Here is a 26,661-nt window from a genome sequence, read left to right as displayed (position 1 = left end):
CCCTCGGGGCCGGACCCTGCGCCGGGCCTCGCCGCCCCTCCAGGCTTCGAGCCCCGGGGCCAGACGGCCGGGCTGGGCACGGCCTCTGGGCTCCCAGCCCTGGCGGGCGCGTGCCTCCCCCACACCCTTGGGGTGGGGCGCAGAGGGACTGTCCTGCTGGTGCCTCGACAGCCATCGGCTGCGCGCGACCCTCCCTCTTCCTTTGCCAGAGCGACGGATGGGCCCGGAGAGTGTCCCCAGTCGAGCCGGGAGGCCTGGCTCCCGGTCCCAGCTCTGCCCTGCGGTTCCCTGGGTCCTCTCAGGCTTCCCGCTACCCCCCACGTTTAGTCCGGAGGGAGATCTGCGCGAGGGCTGGGTTCCCTGTATGTCCTTGAGCAAGCTACTTGAACCTCCTTAAAATGTGAACACTGAGACTGTCAAGAGGCCAGCGCCGACCTGGCATGGAGTAGACACTCGACGCCTTGTAACGGTTGTTCTCGACAAGCTGATCTCAAATCTGCCCCCTGATTACCCTGTGTGTTCAGATTGGAGACTCTCGAAGCTCCATGACCCCAAAGGGCTCTGTTTTTCTCTAGCCTCACCTGCTGGCCACGCCAGACAACACCCGACCGCTGGCAGCCCCATGTCCAAAACATGCGGTTCCAAGCCACCGGGCTTTTGCGCCAGGCTGGTCCCTCCACTCGGGAGACCCTTCCCCTGACGCTGAGCCCTGATTTACCATTCTTGTCCTTGAAGACATTGTGCCAATGTGACATGCACCAGAGAGCCTTCCCTGACACCCCCACACCTCAGGTTGTGTCATGGCTTTTTCATGGCATTTGCCACATTGGTTTGAATTTATCGGCTTGGGGGTCTCTCCACCCTGTTGGACTATGACAGCCACTCTAGCACCCAGTGCAGTTCCTGGTGGCTAGTAGGTGCTCTGTAAAAAGGTGGTTAACTGGAATGGATTGTCACACAGCTCCCTGAGCCTCCTTGTTCTCATCTGTAGACAGATTTGTGCACTGCCAGCGCTGAGTGATTGTGGGAGTGCTCTTTGCAAAAGCGTGAGCCATAGGCACTACTAAGCCTCCTTGTCCAGTCATATCTGAGAGCTGTTCTGCAAACCAGAGAGGTTTGCTCTGGATTTATGGACACTGTGGAAGGAGCCCCATTTTGGTCGAGGCACTCAGGTCTGCGTGTGCCAGGACAGCACAAGTACCCTGTGAGCTGAACAACCACGGCAGGAGCCCAGTCCTCCAGAAAATAGCGCTGAACAGGAACTTGAGAGCAGCCACATCCAGACTGCCCGAGGGGCCTGGGCCTGCTAGCAGCACCCATTAGAGGGCTTGGATGGGCCATATACAACCCGCGAGTGTGTGTGTGTGTGTGTGTGTGTGTGTGTGTGTGTGTGTGGCACTTTCCTAGACAAGACCCAGGTCCAAAGTTGGTGATGTCCCAGACCACTGGGCTCAGCAGCCCCTTTCTCCTCTCATTGTCAAATCCTTCTGAAAATGACTAGCGGGGCTGGAGCCCTGCAGCCCTTGCAGAAGCGAGATGTCCACCCCAGGGAGGTCTTGCTAAGTAACACAAGCCAGTAGCTTTCTCAGCCTTCTTGAAGTTCCGAGATCTCTTACCTGGAGCCTGCATGTGAACTTGCGGGCTTCCTGAGCCATCTGAGATTCTGTACAAATCTCGAGGTATATCTGATATAGGAATGTGTGTTTGCTGGGAAGAGAATTCTTAGCTTACACTGGATTCCCAGATGGGTTACTGACCCCCAGAGGGCTAAGAATCATTGTATAGGCCGGGCACAGTGGTCATGTCTGTAATTCCAGCACTTTGGGAGGCCGAGGCGAGAGGATTGCCTGAACTCAGGGATTTGAGACCAGCCTGAGCAACATGGCGAGACCTCGTCTCTACAATAAATAAAAAAATTAGCCTGGTGGGTGGTACACTCCTGTGGTCCAGCTACTTGGAAGGCTGAGGTGGAAGGACCGCCTGAGCCCAGGAGGTCGAGGCTGCGGCGAGTTGTCATTGTGCCACCCCATTCCAGCCTTGACGACAGAGGGAGAACCTGACTCAGAAAGAAAGAAAAAGGGCTGGGTGCTCACGCCTGTAATCCCAACACTCAGGGAGGCTGAGGTGAGGGGATTGCCTGAGCCCATGTGTTCGAGAACAGCCTGAGCAACACGGCGAGACCTTGCCTCTACAATAAATAAAAAAAATCAGCCGGGCATGGAGGCACATGCCTGTGGTTCCAGCTGCTTGAAAGGCTGAAGTGGAAGGATTGCCTGGGCCCAGCAGGTCGAGGCTGCGGTGGCTCCAGCCTGGGTAACAGAGTGAGACTTCTACTCAAAAAAAAAGGATCATCGTGCGTCGTGTTAGTTTATAAACATGAAATGAAACCCCACTGTCCCATTCTGCCTTCGGGCCAGGGTGTGGCTGGCGCCCAGGGGGCTTCCCTTTCTAGCCTCTGCAAGAGAAGTGAGACCCCTGGGACAGATGTTGGAACTGCTCGGACCTTAGACTGCTGCCTCCTACTCCTATGCACTCATCATATGGTCTCCAGTAGGTCAGACTTGCTCATCCACCAGTTCACTTATTCCTTTTCTGAGCATTTAATGTGCTCCTGTGCCCAACGCTGGGGATAGCAAGAGGAACGAAACCCGCCGCCTGCTTGCTTCACAGAGCTCACAGCTTAAACCGTGAGACTCCAAAGTGAGGGCAGTGTGTTCTCCAGGGAGGTAGCAGTGGGGCCGCTACTCTTGTGTTTGATAATGTACATTGCTTATCAGTAGAGTGGTACATGTCTTTATAAATAAACAGTTGAAGGCTGGACATGGTGGCTCATGCCTGTAAACCTAGTGCTTTGAGAGGCTGAATTGCTTGGGGCCAGGAATTTGAGACCAGCTTGGGCAACACAGTGAGATCCCATTTATTTTTTTTTTATTTTTGATTTTTAAATGTCTTTTGAGTTGGAATCTCACTCTGTTGTCCGGGCTGGAGTGCAGTGGCACGCTCACGGCCACCACAGCCTCAACCTGCTGGGCTCAGGGGATCCTTCCACCTCAGCCTTCCAAGTAGCCGGAACTACAGGCACACACCACCATGCCTGGCTAATATTTTGATTTCTTGTAGAGATGAGGTCTCACCAAGTTGCTCAGGCAATCCTCTCACCTCAGGTCCCAAAGTGCTGGGATTATGGGCATGAGCCACTGTGCCCAGCTGAGATTCCATTTATAAAAATAAAATGAAATAAAATAAAAAGTCAGCCATGGTGGTGTGAACCTGCCTCAGAGGACCTCTTGAGCCCGGGAATTCATGGCTGCAGCCAGCGATGATCACAGCACTGCACTCCACCTGGATGACAGAGGGAGACTCTGTCTCTAAAAAATAAACAAACGCATTAAGTAATACACAAGAGATACGATCAAGAATTCAGTGACCAGTCTGGAAAACCAGCACCAACCACATGCTCTGAGGGCAGAGGCGTCTCAGGGAGAGAATCTCTGGGTCTGTTCTTGCCCCAGAGGAAGAGTGTTGCTCAGTAGACTCCTTTTTAAGTTAGTATTTTCCCCAATTTATTTATTATCATTACTTTTTGAGTTGGAGTCTCACACCATTGCTCAGCCTGGAGTGCAGTGGCACACTCACGGCCTCCCCAGTGTCAACCTGCTGGGCTCCAGCGATCCTTTCACCTCAACCTTCCAAGTAGCCGGAACTACAGGTGCACACTACCACGCCCGGCTAATTTTCTATTTATTATAGAGACAAGGTCTCGCTAAGTTGCCCGGGCTGGTCTCAAACCCGTGGGCTCAGGCAGTCCACTCACCTTGGCCTCTCAAAGTGCTGGGATGACAGGCCGAGCTACCAAGCCCGGCCCTATTAGTGATTCTTCTGCCTCTCATTTGGGTAAGGACGTAAGGACGTGACTGCCCTCTCCCAATGCAAAAAGATACCTTTTTAAACTTTTTGATTAAGAACTTATCTGGAGGAGGGTGATGATGCTTTGTCGCCCTGCCCATTTCCCAAAAAGCTTTCACTGAATGATTTTAGCATTCATTGGTGACCCTGGCCTGAATCAATTATAGATGATCCCTGACTTACATGGTCCAACTGATGATTTTTAAACTTTACATTGGGTTTATTGGGAATATTCAATGCATTTCCCACTTAATGACATTTTCTACTTAAACAATGGGTTTATTGGGACATAACTATCGTAAACTGAGGAGCATTTGTATTATTTTGGGGCTGAAAAATGGTAGTTTTCTGTTTCTTTCTTTCTACATTTAATAGGTGTCTTTCTATTTTAAAAGATAGAGATTCCCCTAATCAAATGAGGATGAAATATGTTGCTCTAAAAATGCAGGGTAAATGCTCCTTTTCTTTTAAATTTTGAGTTATAGTAGCTTTAAAAAATTACTATTGTTACAAAGCAACCCCAAACATCTTTTTTCTTTCTTTTTTTTGCGTTGGAATCTCACTGTTTCACCCAGGCTGGAGTGCAGTGGCACACTCATGGCCATCGCGACCTTGACCTGGTGGGCTCAGATGATCCTCCAGCTTCAGCTTTCCAAGTAGCTGGAACTATCGGCACGTGCCGCCACACCCGGCTAATCATTTGATTTATTGTAGAGAAGAGGTCTTGCCAAATTGCCCAGGCTGATCTTGAACCCAAGGGCTCAGGCAATCCCCTCACCCTGGCCTCCCAAAGTACTGGGATTATAGGCATGAGCCACCTTGACCAGCCTCCAAACATCTTTTTAAAAAAGAGATGGTAAAATACATAATATAAAAATCACCAATTAATCATTTTTAAGTGTACCGTTCAATACCATGCATTCACATTGTAGTGCAACAGATCTCCAGAACTTTTCCATTTTGCAAAATGGAATTCCATAGCCATTAAATAACTCTCCATTTCACTCTCTCACACCTAGTCCCTGGCAACCACCTTCTATTTTCTGTCTCTATGAATCTGACTACTCTAGAGACCTCATCTAATCATACAGTATTTGTCTTAATGTGACTGGCTTATTTAACTTAGCATAACATCCTTGAAGTTCATCCATGTTGTAGCATGTGACATGATTTCCTTCTTCTTTAAGACTGAATAATATTCTATTTTGTGGATATGCCATACTTTGTTTACGCATTCATCTGTTGATGGACAGTTAGGTGTATTCACCTTTCAGCTGTTGTTGTAAATAATGCTACTACGAATATGGGTGTGCACATATCTCTTTGAGACCCTACCTTCAACTCTTTTTTTTTGAGTTGGAGTCTCACTCTGTCACCCAGGATGGAGTGCAGTGGTGCACTCACAGTCACCCCAGTGTCAACCTGCTGGGCTCCAGCAATCCCTCTGCCTCAGCCTTCCAAGTAACTGGAACTATAGGCACACACTACAACACTCAGCTAATTTTTTGATTTATTGTAGAGATGAGTTCTTGCCAAGTTGCCCAGGCTGGTCTTGAACCCATGGGCTCAGGCAATCCACTTGCCTTGGCCTCTCAAAATGCTGGGATTACAGGCTGAGCCACCAAGCTGGGGCAATTCTTTTGGAAGTATACCCAGAAGTGGCATGGCTGGGTCATATTGTGGTCCTTTTTTTTTTTTTTTAGTTGGGGTCTAACTCTGTCATTCGGGCTGGAGTGGCACGATCATAGCTCACCACAGCCTCAATCTCCTGGGCTCAGTTAATCCTTCTACCTCAGCCTCCAGAGTAGCTGGGATCACAGGCATGTGCCACCATGCCTGGCTAATTTTTTTTTTTTGTAGAGATGAGGTCTTGCTATGTTGCCCAGGCTGGTCTCAAACTCCTGGCCTCAAGTGATCCTCCTGCCTCAGCCTCCCAAATTGGGATTGAAGGCGTGAGCCACCATTCCCAGTAGTTCTATTTTTAACTTTTGAAGGACTGCCATACTGTTTTCCATAGCAGTTGTGTCGTTTCACAATCCATCAAGGGTGCACAATGGTTAATTCTCCTCAATTATCAGTTTCAGACTAAGGAGCTGACATATTCCACTCTAATGGTGACAAATACATTCCCGCTCCCCCAAATATCACTGTGGACAAATGAATTCTTATTTACTCAATGGTTTACAATCCAATGCAGTCACTCTTTCTTCATGTTCAAAGTTAGGCAAATTTGACCAGAGGGAGCTAGTTGCTTTTTGGAACCACTGCCTTAGTCCCACTTAAATTTTGGGATCACTCATTTCTCCAAGAAGTCCGGCTTGGTTCCCTTTAGTAGAAAATGGTATTAGAGGCTGGGCATGGTGGCTCAAACCTGTAATCCCAGCACTTTGGGAGGCCAAGGCAAGAAGATTACCTGAGCCCAGGGGTTCGAAACCAGGCTGGGCAACTTGGTGAGACCTCATCTCTACAATAAATTAAAAAAAAAAATTTGCCGGGTGTGGTAGCATACACCTGAAGTTCCAGCTATTTGGAAGGCTGAGGTGGAAGGATTGCCTGAGCCCAGCAGGTTGAGGCTGTGGTGGCCATGAGTGTGCCACTGCACTCCAGCCTGGGTAACAGAGTGAGACTCCTACTCCAAAAAAAAAAAAGAAGAAGAGAGTAAAAGAAAAGAAAATGAAATATATTGGAGATCAAGATCTGAGGCTAGACTCTTTGACTCACGTCTATAATCCCAGTGCTTTGGGAGGCTGAGGTGGGAGGATCACTTGAGGCTATGAGTTGGAGACCAGCCTGTCTTTACAAAAAATAAAAACAAATTAGCCAAGCATGATGGCATGTACTGTAGTCCCACCTACTCAGGGAGGCTGAGGTGGGAGGATCACTTGAACCCAGGAGTTAGAGGCTGTAGTGAGCTATGATAGTGCCACTGCACTTCAGTTTAGCCAACAGAGTGAGACCCTGTCTCCAAAAACAAACAAAAAAGACCTGGGCAGGTGTGCTCACTGCAACTGGGGTGTCGTTGTTTCTAGATCCTTTCATATACAGCTAGGAAATGTATTTTTTTTTTTTTTTTTGGTCAAACCATGGATCATACTGGTATTCCAATTTAGGGATTATTCTTAATTTCCTTGTTTTATTCTTACTATTTTTGTTTAGAGACAGGGTCTCACTTGCTATGTCACCCAGTGCAGTGACATGATTATAGTTCACTGTAGCTCAAATTCCTGGGTTCAAGTCATTCTCCTGCCTCAGCCTCTGGAGTAACTGGGACCACAGTCACTTGCCACCCCACCTGGGTATTACTTCTTATTTTGCATTTCTTCTCTTTTCTTTTTCTTTTTCAGGGTCTTGCTCTGTCACCCAAACTGGAGTGCAATGGCACAATCATAGTGCTCTGCAGTCTTGAATTCCTGGACTTAAGCATTCCTTGTGTCTCAGCCTCCCGAGTGGCTGGGACTACAGGCACACACCACTGTGCCCGATTTTTTTTTTTTATTTTTGTAGAGATGAGGTCTCACTTTGCTCCTCAGGCTGGTTGCGAACGCCTGGGCTCAAGCAATCCTCCCACCTCAGCCTCCCAAAGTATCAGGATTACAGGCAGGAGCCACTATGTCCAGGCTTCCTTTCTGTTCTGCACCTTGGCTTTTCATTTAATCTCTCCTAAAACTCACTTCAAATTTGTCTATGGAGATCTCTTTTATGGCTCTAAATTATTTAATTATAGAGATCTTCAAACATATACAGAATTAGAACCATGAACCCTCTGTATCCATCACTGAGCCTCAAGGTCTGTCCATGCACGGCCAATCCACAAGAGCCCTCTGGAACCCAGCCACGCAAGAGTGATGCGATGAGCACAGGGCATAGACAGCTGGGAACTTTCAGTACAGTGACCACAGGGGCAGTGACCACTCACCTCTCCTTCCATCCGTCCATCCAGTCACCTGTGTACTAATCCCATGCCAGGTACCTGGGCATTGCGTTATGACTGCTCTGTCTTTGCTCACAAGAACTAGGAGACATCAGTGGTTTCAGCTCATCAGTATGTGGGCAGAGGTTACAAGGCAGGGAAGTGTCATCCTTGGGTGAGGACAACTAACTGCCCAGGGGAGTCAGAGACTATGAAAACCTGAGCTGCATCCAGAAGGTCCTGCCTGCGCAAAGGTGAGACCAGGATGAATCCCATCATCACCCAAGATTAGAACCCTGGAAAGAGGCGGGGGATGATGTGTGTGGGGGTGGGAGTAGAGGACGTGGATGGAGTTTAGTTTGGACAGACTGAGTTCTCCTGGTGAGCAGAGACACATCAGTCAGAAACAGCTTTGGTCTCTAGTGCCTGGAACATCCACTCCCCACAGACACCTTTACTATGCCTCTGGGCCATCCTCAGTGGACAAAAGTGGGTGGGCACCATTTTATGGTAGAATAAACGAAAGTTCAGAGGAATTAAAGCCCTTGACACAACCCATAAGGCTTCTAAGATGTGAACACCGCTGGTCATAGTGGCTCATGCCTGTAATCCCAGCACTTTGGGAGGTGGAGGTGAGAGGACTGAGTCCAGGGGTTCGAGACCAGCCTGGGCAACTTGGTGAGACCTTGTCCCTACAATAAATTTAAAAATTAGCCAGAAGTGGTGGCACACGCCTGTGGGTTCAGCTACTTGGAAGACTGAAGTAGAAGGATCACCTGAGCCCAGCAGGTTGAGGCTGTGGTGACTGTGAACACGCTACTGCACTCCAGCCTGGGTGACAGAGTGAGACTCCAACTCAAAAAAAAAAAAAAAAAGTGACCACCACCTCTAGGCTGGGGCTACCCAACTCTAAGCCAGGCCCACCACCACTAGGGCCTGCACTGCAGGGGACACAGTCCTCACCACTCAAAGCGGACAGCTCAACGATAGGGCTAGGGGTGGGGGAGGGTCTGGATGACAGCAAGGGGCAGTGGCGAGAGACCTGCGACCTCTGCCACCAAGGAGCTCCAGATGGAGAGGCCTTGAGTTTGCTTCTTGCCTTGGTCCAAAACTAACAAACAAAAATTGGATTGGCCAACAACAGACACACGAAGGTACTTCACAGTTTATAAGCTTTTGCACATGTCATCTCACAGGTTCCACACAACCACCTTAGGAGGTTTTTACTATTGTGATTTGACAGAGAAGAAACAGGCTTAGTTTGGGGCTTGAGACTACACAGTTTGTCCTAACCTGGGACTGCAGAGCAGAGGGGTTACTGTACATCACGTTCTCCCTCCCGTGCCACAAGGCCTCCACGATGCCTGTGGCTAAGGAGGGTTGGAGGCTGCAGGGGGAGCCTTTTGAGACCCTCTTGGGAGGAGTGGACAGCAGCTTTCTCCCCAGGGCTGCCAAGTCCCGCCAGACCTCCTGAAGCGCCTGAGTGTGCGCATGGGGACCTCAGGGATGAGTTCACTTTACTCCTCAGGACTTGCAACAGCACCACCTTTCTAAATCTCTCCGCCCCATGGAAACAACACAGCTCTTCACAGCCCGGCTTCCTTCTTTGACACGCGGCCCTTCCGCTGGGGGGAAAGGAGAGCTGCCAACGTCCAGAGAGGTAAATGGCGCCTGGACTCTTGGGCTGCCGGTGGCTAGGAAGCCTGTTTTGGCCCCAGGAGGAGCCAGGCGGCCACTGGCGCTACCCAAGGGCTGCTGTGGGGCAGAGATAACACACAGAGGAAGGGTGGGGTGGCAGAAGTCTTCCCAGGAGCAGGGCTTTCACGTAAACAATGAGCTGCTGCCCAGCCAGGGCAGGAGGTGATTCATCTCTCCCGCCGTATGGCTCCCACTGGCTGCGCTCACCAGGCACCAATGGCCTGGGGTAGCCTTAGCCCGGCGCCGATGCCTCTCTACTCCCTGTGTAGGTCGGGGATCTCACCCCAGCCCTTCTGGAAACTGGCTGGACTTCAAAGCCTGGGTGTGTCCAAGAAGTGGTCTGGCCTGAGGAGTGCTCAAGTGCACCCAAGGGGGCAGAGGCCCTGCTCTCGCCCAAGGGTTCGGGGTCAGGGCAGCAGGTGGTGGGAATGTGGGGTCTCCCTCCCTCCCTGTGCGCTGGGCTGCCCACACCCAGAAGCATACACTGAAAATGACACGGTGACTTCTCGGGCCACCCCTCTGAGCAGGACCATGGGCTTCTGTCACCCCACTGCCACACCTGGGGCAGTAATCCCAACACTTGAGCTTTCACATATGGCTGCACACAGACCGTAGGAGAGGCCAGTACATCCAAGATGCCAGGATGTTAAGAATACAGCACTTTTAATAGGGTGACAGTCCCAGGTGGTGCAAGAACAGACACTGTCCATGACACCCTAATCCTGTGCCGCAATGTCCTTCTTCTGGCTGAAATGCCACAGAAGCCCCTCGGGGAGCATCTGGGACAGCAAGTTCCAGTCCTGAAATATACAAAGTAGCACCTCCCAGTGGGCACCGGTCACTGGGCTGCACAGTCCTTTCAAGTCCTAGGGCGGCCCCTCCGGTCACTGCTTGGCCTTCTTCACAATGGTGCCCACGGCAGAGATGACAGTGGTCTTAGAGCCACTGGCACTGGTGGTGACTGTGACAACAGCCGGCAGGGTGGCCGTGGTGGTAAGGATGGTGGGCTGGGCTATTGTCGTCACTGGGATGGCAGAGTCCCACTTGCTCTTTCTCTTTTGGGCGTCTGGAGATAAAGCAAGAGAGAAGTCAGGCTCACCACCCACCAAAAGCAATGCCCTCCTTCCCCGAGGCTGCCGCAGGGCCCGGCCCAGCAGGCCTGAGCAGCCGCCTGTGAGCCAAGGCCATCCCGGGCTCCAAAGCTGGTTCTCAAGGTCCTGTTTCGGAAAAGAGCAAGGCTGAGCCTGGGCCCAGATCTGTGTGGTGCTCGTGCCCCTTGAAACAAGACAGGGAGCCCTTATTCCATCTGCGGTGTGGCCGGGAAGCGGAGCAGCACCAGGGCTGGGACAAACTGCTTTCTAACCTGCAACGGCTGTGCTGGTGGTGGTGGTGGTAGTGGCTGTGGCGTTGGTCGTGGTGCCCTTCTTGGTGCCCGTCACAAACTCAATCTGGTGGGGGAAAGGAGAGAGAGTAAGACTGCGCAAAGTGGAGCATCCGTAGCCTTTGCCGTCCGTCTGCTCCCGGGGGACAGGAGTTTGGCACTATGTAAAGGAGGCACTGAAAATCAACTCTGCGGTGACCATCTGGGGGAGGGTGAGGTGTCTAAGAAGAGCCCAAAGGGGCTTTTTACCACTTTTAAAAGAGCTTTCCTAACAGCGCTGGACCCCTCCCGACTTCACCAGGTCTTGCACATGCCCGGCACCACCCCCCACCCGCCTCACATGCCCAGAACCGTTTAGTCAGGCCCTCCTCCTCACACCCAGGAGGAGGCGGTGCCCGCCCGCAAAGGGGAAGCACAGCTCCGGTCCCCAGGCGCTGCAGACACGTCCCTGCAACCAGCCTGGGGTTTGGAAGGGAGAGGGAAAGAGAGAGAAGGGAGATTCAATCAAGGGTTAAGAATGAGAAACCCCGATTATCCCCTCACACCAGCTCCCACGTTCCTGCCCGCCAGCCAGTGCCTCTTGGAGGGCTACCAGCACGCCCAGGCCCCGCAGCCCCACTGCCTGGGGGTGAGGGGGTGGTCCGGAGGCCGCAGCTGCTCGAAGAGGGTCAGGCCAAACCAGAGGTGGGAGGAGCCGGAGTCCTGATGTCCAGCTCTCTCTCTGAGACTCTGGTCATAAAGGGCCCGATGCCCAGAGACAACGTTGTGGTCTCACAGCCAAACTGATGCTCCCTGAAGAACCAAGACCACACTGCTGGGAAGAAGTGGCCCTCGGGGTCGCTCGGCCCTAAGACATGGGGCCTAACGGGTAGCACTCAGGCAGGCTGCAGAGGTCAGCTCTGGAGCCAGAAACTTACAGACCAGAGCAAGCTGGGGCCCAGGACTCTCCACTCAGGTCAGGGAGGGCACTGATGACCCGAGAGAGCACCTGGGAGGAAGGGGAAGGAGGGGGGGGAGGGCACGAGGCACCAAGTGACAAGACTCCAAAAATGAAGCAACAGGCAAGTGTCTGCAAGCCAGGTCACAGGGGCTGGAAGCCCAGCAGGCCTACTCAGTACAGAAGGCCCAGCGGAGGCTGCTCAGAGCATCGCCTGGTGTTGAAGTGGAGCCAGGGTTGGGGGAGCAGCCTGGCACCCTCGGGTTCAGCTGGCAGAACCCATGCATTCCACTCGTCTACCTTTTTCATCTAGGTGGTCTGTCATCACTTACTTTGGTTCGTTCCTTTTTGGCCTTTTCCAATTTGTCCATTTCAATCTTCTGGGCCTTGGCTACAAAGACAAGAGAAGCCATTATAAAAGCAGCCCAGGAGCACCTTTTAGCTAAGGGAGCCCGTCACTTGCTGCCATGACCCCTGTGTCCTTTTCAGTTTTATGTACAAAGTTGACAACTAATTCAACTACATAAAACAAGACAAAATTTGTGCAGACCAATCAAAACACCTCCACAGGCCAGGATCTGGCCTGAAGATTGCTGGCTCAAGACCTATGGTCTATGAACTTAGATCCTTTGTCATTTTTTTCTACATGGGCCCCTTAGGAATAACCTTTACTCCTGCTGGTCCTGCATTTGCCTGGCCCCTACGCCTCTTCAAATCTCAGCTCGAAAAGAGTTTCCTTAGCAAGACCTTCGTATCCCTTTGGACAGGTTAGTTAGTTGACTCTGCTTGCCAAAGGCTCTCCTGGTACCCACCAACTCCTGATTCATAATACTCATCAGTGTTGAAATGACTGGTTCAACCCTCTGTCTTCTTTGCTATGACATAAACGTCCTAAGTCAGGGATTGGATCTGTCTCGTTCAGGACTGTGCCCAGTCCCTTGGACATGGCCTCATGTAGAGGAGACCCTGAAATACAAGTCGCCTGGATGACTAATTAGATGGATGGACAGATGGATGGAAGATTACCTAATGCCTCATAGTAGGAATCTTCAGACCAGCCATGGGGGTCAAACATATCCTGAAAGTCAAAAGGTTAAAGCTGCAGTCAGTGGGGACCATCAGATGACAAACGACTTAGAATCCCAGTCTCTTGCCCCTGAATCTCGTCCCGGCCTGGCGTCTCCACATCCCCGATGGCATAGGGGCTTGGCAGTCATCTTTGATCTCCAGCTAAGGTGTAGCCAGTAAGCTCTTAAGAGCATGCAAGTAATGATGCCTTTGTTCAGCAGTCCCTCTGCTGGCCCACAGGAGCAGCGAGTTCTCATGTGGACCCTAGCCAGTCAGGGGCTACGGGACCAGGCCTGTCACTGGACTCTCTTTACTGGACTAACTCAGAACAGGGGCTCAGGAAAAGACATAAGGACTGTGCTTTTGGATCAGCAGTGCTGCTACATGGACCTTTCTGTGGCTCCAGGTCAAATCCAGCGGAGTAAGCCCAGGGTCTGGGCTATCCCCCATCACCTTGAGCCTCTGGGTGGAACATACCTTTGGGTAGTTGGTGCCGAGCTCATCGATGGCACAGAACTGGATCAGCTTCTCGTAGATGCTGAAAGAGAAGCACAGGGGTTGAGCCGGTACTAGTCTATGTACTTTTCTGCACCCGAACATCCAGCTCCTGGGACTGAGACGAAGCCTTTGACATCTTTAAGTTCAGCTCAATTGTTCTAAGCAAGCTTCCTGATGGTCCTCCCCCTCCCAGGAAGTTGGGACTGTTAGCTAGTGACAGGGAGGAGCACGGGGTTGAGGTGAAGGCTGCGCTGTGTGCTTAATCCAGATGTCTCTGATCTTCAGTCTGAATGGCTGGGTTGTGACCACACTCAGGCCAATGCAGGGCCGGGGCAGGTCCCTGTTGTCACACACCGTGCTCTTTCCTGGGTGTGTCACCAGTTCAAACATTAGACAGACTAAGACCCAGACACAGTTCTGGTTCCAAAACCTCTCACTTGTGTGCCAAAAATCAACTTTTTAAAGTTGGAAGAAGAATCTATAGTGATTGTCTAATCCAATTTCCTCATCATACAGATTGGGAGACTTAGGCCTCCAGGGGTTATGTCCTTTAGGCACACAGCAGGGACAAGAATCCAGCCAGGTCTCCTAGCTGCCACTGTACATGTTGGTTTATGTATTTTGTCTGGATTTTATTCTATTTTTTTCTGAATGGGAGTCTCATTCTATCACCCAGGCTGGATTGCAGTGGCACGCTCACAGCCACCACAGCCTAGACCTGCTGGGCCCAGGTGATCCTTCTACCTCAGCCTTCCAAGTAGCTGGAACGACAGGCACTTGCCACCATGCCCAGCTAATTTTTTCATCTATTGTAGAGAATAGGTGTCACCAAGCTGCCCAGGCTGGTCTCGAACCCATGGGTTCAGGCAATCCTCTCATCTTGGCCCTCCCAAAAGTGCTGGGATTATAGGTGTGAGCCACCGTGCTTGGCCTTTGTCTAGATTTTAAATGCAAACCTCTGGCTGGGTTAGTGCAGTCTGCTGGGTCCAGCAGGCACTTAGTAATGACAATTCTGTGTGATGGCACCTCTGGGCTTAGGTGGGATCTTAGCTGGGCCTCTCCTTGCCACCTCACTGGGGGGCATCCTGGTCCAATACTGATAACTCAGTGAACTCTGTAGGCTCGTAGGGAACTAACCTGGGGTTCCGAAATTCTTTCTTCCTTTGGATAATGTAGTTCATATCCATTCCTTCCTTTATTTTCCGCTCATAAAGTTTCTGGATCTTGTCCTGTGGAATAGCAGAGGGCATGGATGAGAGAAGCCCTACCCATTCACTGTCCTAGCCTGTGGTCACGAGGGCTGTGTGCAGCATGAATGTGAGGCCCCAGAGCCATGCAAAGTCCGACTCCAGTCGCGTCTCTTTTCCACCCAGCCTTTGTACAGAGCTGCCTACAGTCTGTTTTCTTTTCTTTCTCTCTTCTTTTTTATTTGGGAGTTGGAGTCTCACTGCTTCACCCAGGCTGGAGGGCAGTGGTATGCTCCCAGCCACCACAGCCTCAACCTGCTGGGCTCAGGCGATCCTTCCACTTCAGTCTTCCAAGGAGCTGGAACCACAGGTATGCGCCACCATGTCCGGCTAGCTTTTTGATTTATCATAGAGATGAGGTCTCACCAAGTTGCCCAGGCTGGTCTTGAACCCGAGGGCTCAGGCAATCCTCTCGCCTCGGCCTCCCAAAGTGCTGGGATTATAGGCGTGAGTCACTGCACCCAGCTGCCAGTCTGCTTTCATTGCTGATGTCTCCTGACTCCCTTCAGATGAACAGTCGTGAGTGGCAAAACGTTTAGGGCAGAGGAGCCATGCAGAAGATAATGATCTTCCGGCTCCTCGGAAGGCAGAGGCGGCAGGATCGCCGGAGCCCGGTAGGTCGAGGCTGCGGGGGCCGGGAGCGGCCCCTGCACTCCAGTCTGGGTGACAGAGTGAGCCTCCCACTCAAAAAAATAAATAAATAAAAAATAAAGAAGATAATGATCAAATCCCCAACTGGCTAATTAGCTTCCAAATCAAACCAAAAAAAGAGTAAGGTATTAGGGGTGGTGTGCAGGACTGAATACAGGCTTTACATTTCTAACACAAGCTTCAGTCCTCAGCAGAACTGTCATAGGAGACTTGGAAGGGCCATGTTCTTGCCAAGGAAGGCAGAAGTAAAGTTTTTTTGGATTTGTCTCATCAACTTCCTTAGAACATCTTTCATGAGGAGGCCCACAGATGACTGGTCCACATCAGTTTACCAAGGGTCACCCTGAAGGATCATGCCTTTCTCTCACCAAAAATCCCCACAGGTTGCTACCCTGGCTTTCAAAGGAAAGTTGGAGAGCCACCTGGCAGGGATTCAGGCTCACCTAGTGTGGCCAGTGCTATGGGTGTCCTACAGGAAAGGGGTCCGGCCTGTCCCACAGAGATGATGTCCAACCTACATGACATCAGCACTGCCCAGTATCAATGAAGAGGCCCAAGACACCAGAGTCTCAGGGCCAAGTCACCTCTGAGAACAGAAGTCTTTCTCAAGAAGGTGAGTACTGGTCCAGTGCCAGATCTATCTGCAGCCTTCCCCTGTAGTGGCAGTTAACGATACAGATTCTCCAGATGGAAAACACTTCACCAGCAAGAGGAGGTGGGCAGGGCCAGAGGCCCCATGGTATGCCCTTTAGGAAACATCAGAAGAGGGGATCCACTCCCCTTGTGAGAAGGCTGGGTCTCCTACCAAGACTGGCCAGGGGAAGCACTGGATTGCGGAGAGGCTTGCAATATAATCACCAAGGAAAACAGAAGCTAAGAGTGACAACCCTCTTGCCTCAACGTTATCTCTTCACAGGGAAAGGAGAGAGGTCTTACAGAGGAGGCTGGGCAATTTACCCTACAGATGACTTGGCTGTATCTCCTGGGCCATCAGGTAAGTTCTGTCAGCCCAGACGAACAAAAATGTTTGCTCAAGTGTCATGGTTTCCACCATTAGCGGGATTTAAAGAGGATAAGGAATATTCTGAACTGAAGGCTGAGTGACTGGTTGGCTCTGCCTGAGTGACTGTGAGGTTTCCTTACAGGCTGAAGCTTGTTGTCTGGTATGGAGGGTGATGCGATCCTGGGGATGGCGGGGGGCAGACGACTCAGCAAAGGGAGGAGACTTCCAGGCAAGGAAGAAAATCTGTGCTGTGTCCCTAGTCCTGATCCTGGCCCTTCCCCAACCTGCTGCATTCCTCAGCCGCGGGTCCCATTAGTCATCCATCCGCTAGGGTGGTGTCATGGGCTTGCTGTGTGGCTAGAGGCACCCAGTGGGAGCCATGGTATCAAAGACAGAGCAGGCAGACTAGGTGCCAAGGTTGTGCAGCCTTGGGTGTCTGTACTATTGTTCATCACAAGGTCCCACTCACAGGGGAACCCACAGAGGGACAAAGAGAAGCAATCACAGAGGCTGAAATCCCAGCTGTCCCCCAAGGGAATAACTGCATTGAAAGCTTCAACGCTTGGGATTTCAAAACCTCAAGTCAAGTCCATATGAGGTTTTGTCAGGCAAGAAGCTACTGAATCGGCATTTTAGGAATATTAGGATAGGAATTATATTACATTTCTGTAACTTGTTCATTTTACATTTTGATGGCTCCTCAGTTTCTTTGCCAAGTTCTCTCTGAGACATTCCAACTGGCTCAGCTGGGCTGCACAGAAAAAATATGTGTAGGCTTAGGATCTCATTGAAGGCAAGCTGGGGGCCCTGCTAGAGCAGTGCCAGGGGACGTGGCAACGGGCATACACACTAGCCAACTCCTGAGATCAGGCTAATGGGAGGTACCAGGACTGTGGGCTCTTTCCCACCTGGTAGTTTCTTTTACAGAAGCCTCTGTTCTTTTCCCTGCCATGGTCTCTTAAGGTTAAGACCAAACCAAACACCAAACCCAGGCTGTACAATCTACACAAGCCTCAGCAGCCAAGTCTTGTGCTTACTTGTAAGTGATTTGAGCATCTGCCAGGGGGTTCTGGCGGGATCTTGATTTCATCAGGTGACATGTTCCGGACTCTTTCAGAAAAGGAGGCTGTTGAGAGAACAGAAGGAAAAATTCTGAGGTGGGAGGTTAGGATAAGGGATAAACATGGACAATAAAAAAAAAGCACATAAAACTTTTTCAGGGATGGATAAATGCTATGAAAACAGTAAAACTGGGTATTCAGATGTGGCCTCTCTGAGTGATATCATCTGAGTTGAGATCAAATGACCAAGAGTTAGCCATGTGTCAATCTGGGGAAAGAGAAGTTCAGGTAGAGGGTATAAATGTGAAAAATGCATAGTACCAAGTCACAGTGGTTAACTTTCAAGGAAAGAGTCTGTCCAGTATGTGCTAGTAAAATGTTTCTCAACCAGCTGGGGATGGGGGTAGAAGGAGAAGAGGAGTCACGACATGTGTCATCTGCCAATTCCTATGGTATAAAGTCTCCTGCCATGGCCAACTTCAAGCTACCAATTTGAAGTCACTGAACCCAAGGCTGGGAAGAGACATGCACAACTGGCTCACAACGTGTGCCAGCTCCAACCCTTCACTGGGTGTATCCCAAAATACTTCTAGGACTCAGGAAGCTCAGAGGTGCATGGTGCCACCCTTCTTATCTCAGGCTGTCTAGGCTATAAAAAAAACAAAGTTCCGGGTTACCTGTCTAGTGCAAAAATGACACTTACGAAATTACGTTATTTGCGTAGGATCTTCTAAAAATTAACCAATCAACCCTCTCTTGGCCCACTTTGTTCTTGGGAACAAAAGGCCTGATTCTGATGTGAAAAACCACAATCCCCAAGGGACAATTCACTCAGAGATTTGCCACTGCCCACCCAAGTCCTGCTCTCTCCACTCCCTTCTCAAAACCTCTGGCCACCCTGGCATTGCAAGTTCTGCTCTGGGTCAGAGACAATGCGCTGTTTGTTATAAGATTCTGTCTGTGCTCTTCAAAACATTCTCTCATGAAAAGGACCATACAAGGAGCAAACAGTAGGCAGAGCAGGGTGGGGCAGGATGAAGGGAAAGAACGAACAAACCACCACCAATAACATTCATCAAGTACTTGCTGGGTACCTACTGTGTGCCAGGCCCCCAGGCTGAATCACTGCTGAGAACAGCTCCCTTGGGGCCCTAGTGGCTGCCTGGGCTGCCACAGCATAGCCTGCCCCTTCTCCTCTTCCAAGGCTGGGTTAATGTTTGCTTAGCAGATAAGGTGCTTTGATCTCCGTTTGGAGTTTGCTGTGAATACAGTGTTGAGGAGGGCTGGGGACAGGGCCCCCCAACTTTGCCAGTCCAGTTGCTGCAGTATAAACCTACTGAGGTTGGGGGCCAAGCCCAGGGCAGTCTTAAAACGCAACTACGTGGGCTGATTTCACTGTTGTCAGTGGATTTTCACTGGACGCACTCCAAGAATAGAGCACTGACCTGCCATTTTGGGTGAGGGTAAGAGGACAGAGGCTGGGTGACATCGATCAGAGGTCCTGCTATGGACCCGAAATGCCACTGCAGCCCAAGAACAGTTTCTACCAGGGGACAAAGTGCTTCTCTTTGCCCAGCACTTTCCTTCTGGCCTGACTCCTCAAGCAAGGGCAACACCCAGATCTGGCTGGTTTTCAAGTCTCATCCTGACTTCCTCCTTCCTCCCAGCCCTGGGATCGGTAAAAGTTCTAAGCCTCAGGCTCAAGCAGCTGCAGAGGCTGGTGGAGTGTGGAACTAGCTGGGGAGAACTGATCCTCTATTTCACCAGCATCAGCAACACGAGAAAGGAGGGCTTGGCAGGCGCTGGGCGCATCAAGTGGGGTTAAGTTCTTCTGGGCTAGAAAAAGCGTATGTGTGCATGTGACAGAGAGACAAAGAGTGCCCTTTGGCATTTGCCAGGAAAGGCTTTTGGAAAAACAGGGTGTGATCCTGTTGCCACAGCAACCCAAGCACACTCTGGGGCTCACATGGTGTATAGTAAGACAGGAGGAGGGGAGCCCCTCCTGAGAATTCCTAGGAAGAAGCTGGCAAATAAAGGGACACATTCAGGAAAACTAGATAGAAGCGTATGGCAGATTTCAGGAGCAATCCTTCAGTGATGCTCTCCTTCCTGAGTCCCGGAATGAATCTAATGTTGAAGACATGAGCCCCACATTTCTTGTTGTGAGCAGCCAGAATCTCAAACCATTTTCCCAGGAAATATATCAAGCAATGTGTCCACAGATGCCTGGAAGCAGCGCCCATGTGTCTGTGCCAGCTGGCTGTGCTGGGGGTGCTCCACACTTAGGACCTGAGAAGTTGGCCGCCAGTGTCCATCATCCCTGGGGCATGCCTACGTCAGAAAACATCCAAGGCATTGGTAGCTGCCAGGTAGGAATCTGAGCAGGAGCAGCAAGTCACATGGGTTTATGGGACGGTGGGGAGTGGACGGAGTGAGTAAGCCCAGGGGCCCCAGGGAATATGAAGTATCTTCACGGCTATGAGCAACAAGGAGGCCCCAGCTGGCCTGCCACACCAGCACCACCACTTCTGGCACAGCTTTGAGCATCGGCAGGGCTTGGGAGGACCCAGATAGGGTGCACATGCTCAGCTCTGTCAAGGGGCTACAGTGCTGAAGACATCTATGACTTGGCTTCTTTGCTCTCTTGAATGCTCTATTAAAGCTGGGGCTTTCCACACATGATAAAGCTTCCCATCCCAGGTGAGCAACCTGAGTCCTGACACCCAGAAAACAAAAGAGCAGAGTTCAGGAGGAGGGGTTGACTAGAACGGCATGAATGGAAGCCATTCTGCACTCAACTAATTTTGTCTTTAACTAATTCTGCACTCAACTAATTTTGTCTTTGATGAGAAATGGTAAGAGTATTCAAAACTATGCAGCTTAAAGACCCATTTGTGTCCTCCACGGTGAATGAACAAAGATGGCATATCTCCCACGATGAAATATTACTTAGTAATAAAAAGAAAGAAGCCATGGATATCAGACCAAAAAAACCATATAATTCCATTGCTATCAGTGGTTTTCACCTGGGGGTGATTTTGCCCTAAGGGGACACTTGGCAACGTCTGCAGGCATTTATCCTTCTGACATGTGGGGAGAGAGAGAGCGCCTCTGGCATGCAGTGGGTAGAGACCAAGGACGTTGCTCAACATCCTACAAAGCACAGGACAGGCCCCTACAGCAAATAACTATCCAGCCCAAACTGTCAATAGTGCCACACTGAGAGTTCCTGATTTATATGAAATTCCAAAAAAGGCAAAACCGTAGTGAGGAGAGCAGAGCAGATCACTGCTTCCTGAGGCTGAGGGAAGATACTTTCTGTAAAGAGTTGGGCAAAAGGGAACACTAGAGTGATGAGCCTGTTTTTTACTTTTTATCAGACTGTGGTGGGGCTAACTTAACTATCTGTCAAAATTCAGCAAACGGCACACCTAAAATTGGCAAATCTTGCTCTATGTAAATTATCCCCCAACAAAGCTATTTTCAAAAAATGGCACAAAGAGAAAAAGCAACAAGTTGGTCATGGAAGAGGCTGGGGCTGAGACAGCTCATGTTGCTGCCCACACACATTCCATCGCTTGCCCAGCACCATGGCATTGCTGTGTCGGAGCACGGATGGCTGTTCTCCGACTCCAGCCTCAAGGTTTCTCAGAAGTGAACAGCAGGGTCGGTTCAGGTGAGGGAGGGGATGAGGCCGAGATTCCCGTCCACACCTGGTTCCATGGATCGCCTATTTGGGGCAGGCCACCAGCTTTCTAGCAGACGTCTCTTCTTCCTCTACCCTCAAAGCCAAATCTTGCACCCCCTCAGTGCCACTTTCTAAAGAGCAAACTTGGAGTTTCAGGAAAATCCTGGCTTTTCTAGGACTTGAAAGACTCAAATTCCATTAATCAGAGTACCCAGGGATGAGAGAATCCTGCTAAGGGTCTGGACTGCTCAGCAATTACATTTGTACCCAATCCTTCCTCAAAAGGCAAATATGACAAACTATTTCTTTTTTTTGTTTTTTTGTTTTTTGTTTTTGAGTTGGAGTCTCACTCTGTCGCCCAGGCTGGAGTGCAGTGGCTGCTCCCGGCCAATGCAGCCTCGACCTGCTGGGCTCCGGCGATCCTTCCGCCTCAGCCTTCCAAGTAGCTGGAACTACAGGCGCGTGCTACCACGCCTGGCTGATTTTTTGATTTATTGTAGAGATGAGGTCTCGCCTGCCCAGGCGGGTCTCGAACCTGCAGGCTCAGGCGATCCACTCACCTCAGCCTCCCAAAGGCACAGGATTACAGGCTGAGCCACCGAGACCGGCTTGACAAACTATTTCTAGCTCTTTTAGTTACGGCAAAAAAACAACGGGCTCTGTACTCCCACCTTCAGCAAAACAGTCCTATTTAGAGAAAGCATAGGTGAGCGGACTGACTGCTGGAGCAACATTTCCAGGCTGAGCCTCTGGGCTCTGAACCCCCAGGGTGAGAACGAATAAGCCACAAATGTGGACGCATGGGAGTAGCTCACAGGCCATCCTTCCAAGGAACAGCCACAGGGGGCGGGAACCCGCTTTGTGAAGATTAGTGGGACAGGCAGAGCCAGTAATGACTGCCACAGAGAGAGAGGGTTAACGCTGTTTGTGACATCTGGATTCAGATGCCAGGAACTGCCCCTGGGGTTGGGCTTTGGGAGTCCTTAAAAGGTTCACGGCCAAAATAAAGGAGCCAAGATGTTTTCTAAAAGGATTCAGAGGCTGGGGTTAACATAAGACTTTCATGATGTATGCTGTTTTCCAGAAACATTGTGTCCCTGCTCCTCCCAAGACACAAAGAGCCCCAGCCTCCAGAGCTGTGAGGCAAGTTCCTGCCCGGGGACAGAGGAAAGTGCCAGCAGAAGGACACATGCTGACTCCATGAGCAACATGAATATGCCAGCAGAGATGGAAGAGGGGGTTCAAAGGCAGGAGAGAGGCCTGGGGACAAGGGGAAGCAAAGACCAAAATGAACTCCCAGCCCTGATTCCCTCTTGACAACACTGGCAACCGACCAAAGCCCAATAAAATGCACCATGAATACGATTTTCAAAGAAGAATTGTTCCCTGTGCATCTCACCCAGGCATCCCAGGAAATGCCAAAGGCCCCCGAGAAGGAGCATGAGGGAACAACGAGGACGAGGACGCTCCCAGCAGAGAGAAGCCTGCAGAGCAGCAGGCCCGGCATGGCAGGAAGCCAGCTCACTCAGGGCAAGGCTCAGAAACACGGCCCGAGGCTCCCGAGTACTTACCCACTAATTCCTGGGGATCTCGCTTTTCTACTTCTGTATTATCCTGTAAGAGAGAAACAAAAATACAAGGAGGTAAGACTGGGCTCCTGAGCCACAGTGCTCTCTTCACTGAGACCACTCAGGATTTTTGAGGAAAGAGAAAAGGTAAGAGCACCGCCAGGAACACTAATGGTGAGCTGATGCCTAGGGGGCCTTCTGGCACCCCAGAGCCTCCGAATCCCCTTCTTCCCTTATCACAGCAGCTGGATGCTCCAGCTGCCCATGTCAGTCTCTCTTCCGTGCCTCTGTAGTGACCAAACCTACTAACGCTGAGAAGAGCAAACGCCAGTGATCCTGCCGGGCCACCTGGACAGCCTGTACTCTGCCTGCTACTCTCCCCTGGGTCTGAGTAAGCTTGCCTGAACGGAGCATACGAAGCTCAAGGCCCCAGGCAGCTGCCTGAGAGCACCACCGCCTCTAACCTGGTACGGAGAAGTGAGGTGACTACTTTACAACAGCAAACTCCCAAGATGAAAACACAGACTAGCATTTTTAGGGAAACTATCAAATGGATAAAGGGGCAGCTCATGGAACCCCAGCACAAGTACGTAGCACGCCTTTAACAAGTGACTGAACAGCAGCCCCAGAAAGGTCCAAGGCTCTAAGACAGCCTGTCTGGCCTCAACGCTCTCTACACTGACTTCATTTTCTCTCAATAAAAAAGCTTTCTCTGATGCTTAATGCAAACAACAGCCCATGACAGACACTTCCACATATCCAACAGAAGCTTAGGAGCAAGGGCTTCTTGTCAGATATCTTCTAGATGCATTGCTCTGGGGTAAATGCTTCATCTAAGCCAAATAACTCTGAGAAGACAACAGTCCAAATACCATGTCACAAGTTTTCCCTTGCCTCTGATGTCCCAAATGTAAAATAGCAAGAACATATCTGTTGCCCCCATTTCTGGGTTGCTGACACTCGACACTCAGTCCCTGAAACCCAGTTAGATCAGCCACCTCGAGGACCACAACACGCTAATGATCAAAGTGGTGAAAACCAACAGGAAGTGGATGGATCTCACTTCCTTTCTTTCTGGCCAGTGAGGTAGCAGATGAGACAGTAATCACTCTATAAGACATTCACATGGGGGCAGCCGCAGAGCTCCGTGGGTTCCACATACATGACACACCAAGCCATGTCTCAGACAAAAGGTGCGAGGAAGGCTACCCAATTTCCTCCTGAGCTACAGCTTCATGACAAGGATAGACTAGTAGTTGTTTGCCCCCCTGCCCAAAAAGTCCTTCCTGGTTCTGGGACAGGCCAAAATCCCCATTCCCTTGAACACTGTGCCTATTCATTCAACCTGGAAGGGTGCAGAGTCCAGGTCAGGCTACTTAGCAACTCATCTCTTAGAGCCACTGCCCCCTGCCAATCAGGTGGGCAAAGAGAGGCTGAGTGGGCAGGGAGGCGGGCCTGGAGGACTGCCACGCCAAGTTCAGGTTGGAGTCATAAATCAGTGGCTCTATAGAGAATGCCAGTCTCTAAGGGGACCAACAACAATCCCTTTGTAGCAGTGACTCTGAAGAAACCGATGTTAATGAGTGTGTCAGTAATAAAACATGGAACTGAAAATGGCCTTAAATTTTCCCCTTAGGGGACAGTTTTCTGGGTTCTAATTGTGGGAAAACATCAGCTGGGTATATTCTCCCTCTCCCTGCCAGTTGGCAGTCAGATGGGGACTGGCCCACTAACTCTTTCTCCAGGCCTCCACTTACCCTTTCCCAAGGAACCATGCCTGCCTCCCCCTTCTCGAGGGCTTAACTGCAGAGACATGGTGGAGGCACGATCCCCACACTAGAATTCTACCATGTCTACTCCAGAGCCACAGGATGTTAGTCACCAAACACGCCATGTCTCTTAAAGGGAAAACACTTGCCACTTCAGGGACTCCTTAGGTACGGTAGGAGGCCAGGAGCCTCCCTGTGGTTTCTTGGTGATCCTGGAGATGGAAAGGGTGTGTGTGTGTGTGTGTGTGTGTGTGTGTGTGTGTGTGTGTGTGTGTGTGTGTGTGTGTGTGTGTGGTGATGGGGTGGAGGAGTGGGCTCTGCCTTTCACAAGAGCCTTTGCTGGGCTTAGCTGAGGTTGTTTAGTCACGTCTCCGGAAAAAAAGAGATGAGACAAAATCATGAACAGGAAGCATTTTTCCCTTTAGTCTTTCTCTTGTGCTTGGCTCTCCGGTTTCCCCAAATTAACCTTTCTAGGCTTTAAAACAAAACAAAACAAAACCAAACTTGAGCAGTTGGGTTTCAACCTGCTAAACAGTCTAATCTTTGCTTTTCTATTCTTAGTAGAGTTGTGCCCAGAGTGTACCCTGGATCATGGCACTAGGATCCTTACTTAATCTTGAACTCAGCACACAGAAACAAGGCCCACTCAACTTCCCAGCAGTAGAAGCCAGCTCCATGGGCCCTCTGACTTTCAATGTCTCCGAGCAACATGCTGACCAACAGACTATGGACCCAACTCCAAGTTCAAGAAGATTCTCCTGCCTTAAGAGAATCCTGTAAGGCAAACACATAAACAGTACCAGACAGCTCCAAAGTCATACAAGTCAGCATGCCTGAGAAGTGGCCAGAACCGCTGCACTAGGGTCTCATATAAAGACTCTGGCGTCTGTGCTGGTTCAGATTCCCACTGGTATCACAGGCACCCTTGGGACCTGGAAGACTCTGGAGAATTTAACAGTGGGGCTATGTCTTGCCATGCCTCGTCATGCTGTGGAATGTAATTCTTCTCCCCAAGTCCAACAAGCTGGGTTATGGACTTGCTGAGCCCTGGGCATCGGTATCACTGTGTCAAGCTGCTCCTGAAGAAGAATGACAACAATTCAAGTTCTTCTGATCCTAAAGTGCCCACTCTGCGCAAACAGCTTCCCCTACACCCTGCCCTAAGCATGAGAAGTGAGGGCTGGGAGCTACTGCATTACCTCCCCTTCAGATGGAGATGGGCCCAGGATTTCAACCATGCTGAAGAAAACTAGAAGGGAGATCACTGAGGAGGGTGATGAACAGCCTAGAGATGCTTTTTAGAACCATTTACACTCAACTGTCCATTGAAGCAAGGTTCATCCAACGACAGCAGCCCTTTATTCAAGCCGTCACGATATTACCCCATCATGACCTTCACTACGTGCAGCAGGAGGACAGGCCTGAGAGGTATCACAATCAAAATGCAGCCCTAGAGAGACATCCTCTTACCAGTCATACCTCAGATACTAGGAACTCAGTATGAATACGAACCAAGCACCCAAGATAGTTATAGAAGTCAGTCATGGTGTCGGGAGAAAATGTGTGATGAAATCATTTATTTTTTTGAATCAGGGTCTCACTCTGTCATTCAGGCTAGAGTGCAGTGGCATGATCACAGTTCACCACGGCTTCAACCTCCTGAGCTCAGGTGATCTTTCTACCTCCGCCTCCTGAGTAGCTGGGACTATGGGAACTTGCCACCGCACCTGACTTTTATTTATGTCAGAATTTCACTGTCACCCAGGCTAGAGTATAGTGACATGATCACGGCTACCATAGCCTTAAGCTGCTGGGCTCAGGTGATCCCTTTGCCTCAGCCTTCCAAGTTGCTGGGAGGACAGGTGCATGCCACCACATTCGGCTAACTTAATTATTCATTTATTGTAGAGACAAGGTCTTGCCATGTTGCCAAGACTGGTCTTGAACTCCTGGGCTCAGGCAATCCTTTCGCCTTGGCCTTCCAAAGTGCTGGGATTACAGGTGTGAGCCATGTGTCCAGCCTATTTTTGATTTTTTTTTTTTAAGAGACAATCGAGACCCGCCTGGGCAACTTGGCGAGACCTCGTCTCTACAATAAATAAAAAATTAGCCGGGCATGGTAGCGCGTGCCTGTAGTTCCAGCTACTTGGAAGGCTGAGGCGGAAGGATCGCTGGAGCCCAGCAGGTCGAGGCTGCACTCCAGTCTGAGTGACAGAGTGAGAATCCAACTCAAAAAAAGAAAAAGAGACAAAGTCTCGCTATGTTGCCTAAGTTGG

At 50.5% G+C, this 26,661-nt stretch overlaps 1 protein-coding gene across 3 annotated transcripts in view; it reads right to left on the bottom strand.

The window, feature by feature from the left end:
• Positions 1–10,150: 10,150 nt before the first annotated feature.
• SAP30BP (SAP30 binding protein) overlaps positions 10,151–26,661 on the bottom strand; it is a 36,500-nt gene continuing 19,989 nt past the window's right edge. For 2 of the 3 annotated variants that reach the window (XM_008051348.1, XM_008051349.1), the window contains 8 exons: positions 22,620–22,662; positions 17,337–17,425; positions 14,536–14,627; positions 13,378–13,438; positions 12,859–12,910; positions 12,165–12,223; positions 10,878–10,962; positions 10,151–10,580 (listed from right to left, as the gene is read on the bottom strand). In XM_008051348.1, the coding sequence (XP_008049539.1) occupies positions 10,399–10,580; positions 10,878–10,962; positions 12,165–12,223; positions 12,859–12,910; positions 13,378–13,438; positions 14,536–14,627; positions 17,337–17,425; positions 22,620–22,662 (663 nt within the window). In that variant the 3' untranslated portion in view covers positions 10,151–10,398. Of the gene's footprint in view, positions 10,581–10,877; positions 10,963–10,986; positions 11,355–12,164; positions 12,224–12,858; positions 12,911–13,377; positions 13,439–14,535; positions 14,628–17,336; positions 17,426–22,619; positions 22,663–26,661 lie in introns of those variants that run through there. The other variant, XM_008051350.1, reaches the window with a different exon arrangement.

This window comes from Carlito syrichta, unplaced genomic scaffold, assembly GCF_000164805.1.
Source record: "Carlito syrichta isolate Samal-C Ts95f unplaced genomic scaffold, Tarsius_syrichta-2.0.1 Scaffold170021, whole genome shotgun sequence".
NCBI classification, from domain to species: domain Eukaryota; kingdom Metazoa; phylum Chordata; class Mammalia; order Primates; family Tarsiidae; genus Carlito; species Carlito syrichta.
Note: the sequence above shows the minus strand (reverse complement) of the source record. Positions and strands in the feature narration are given on the sequence as shown.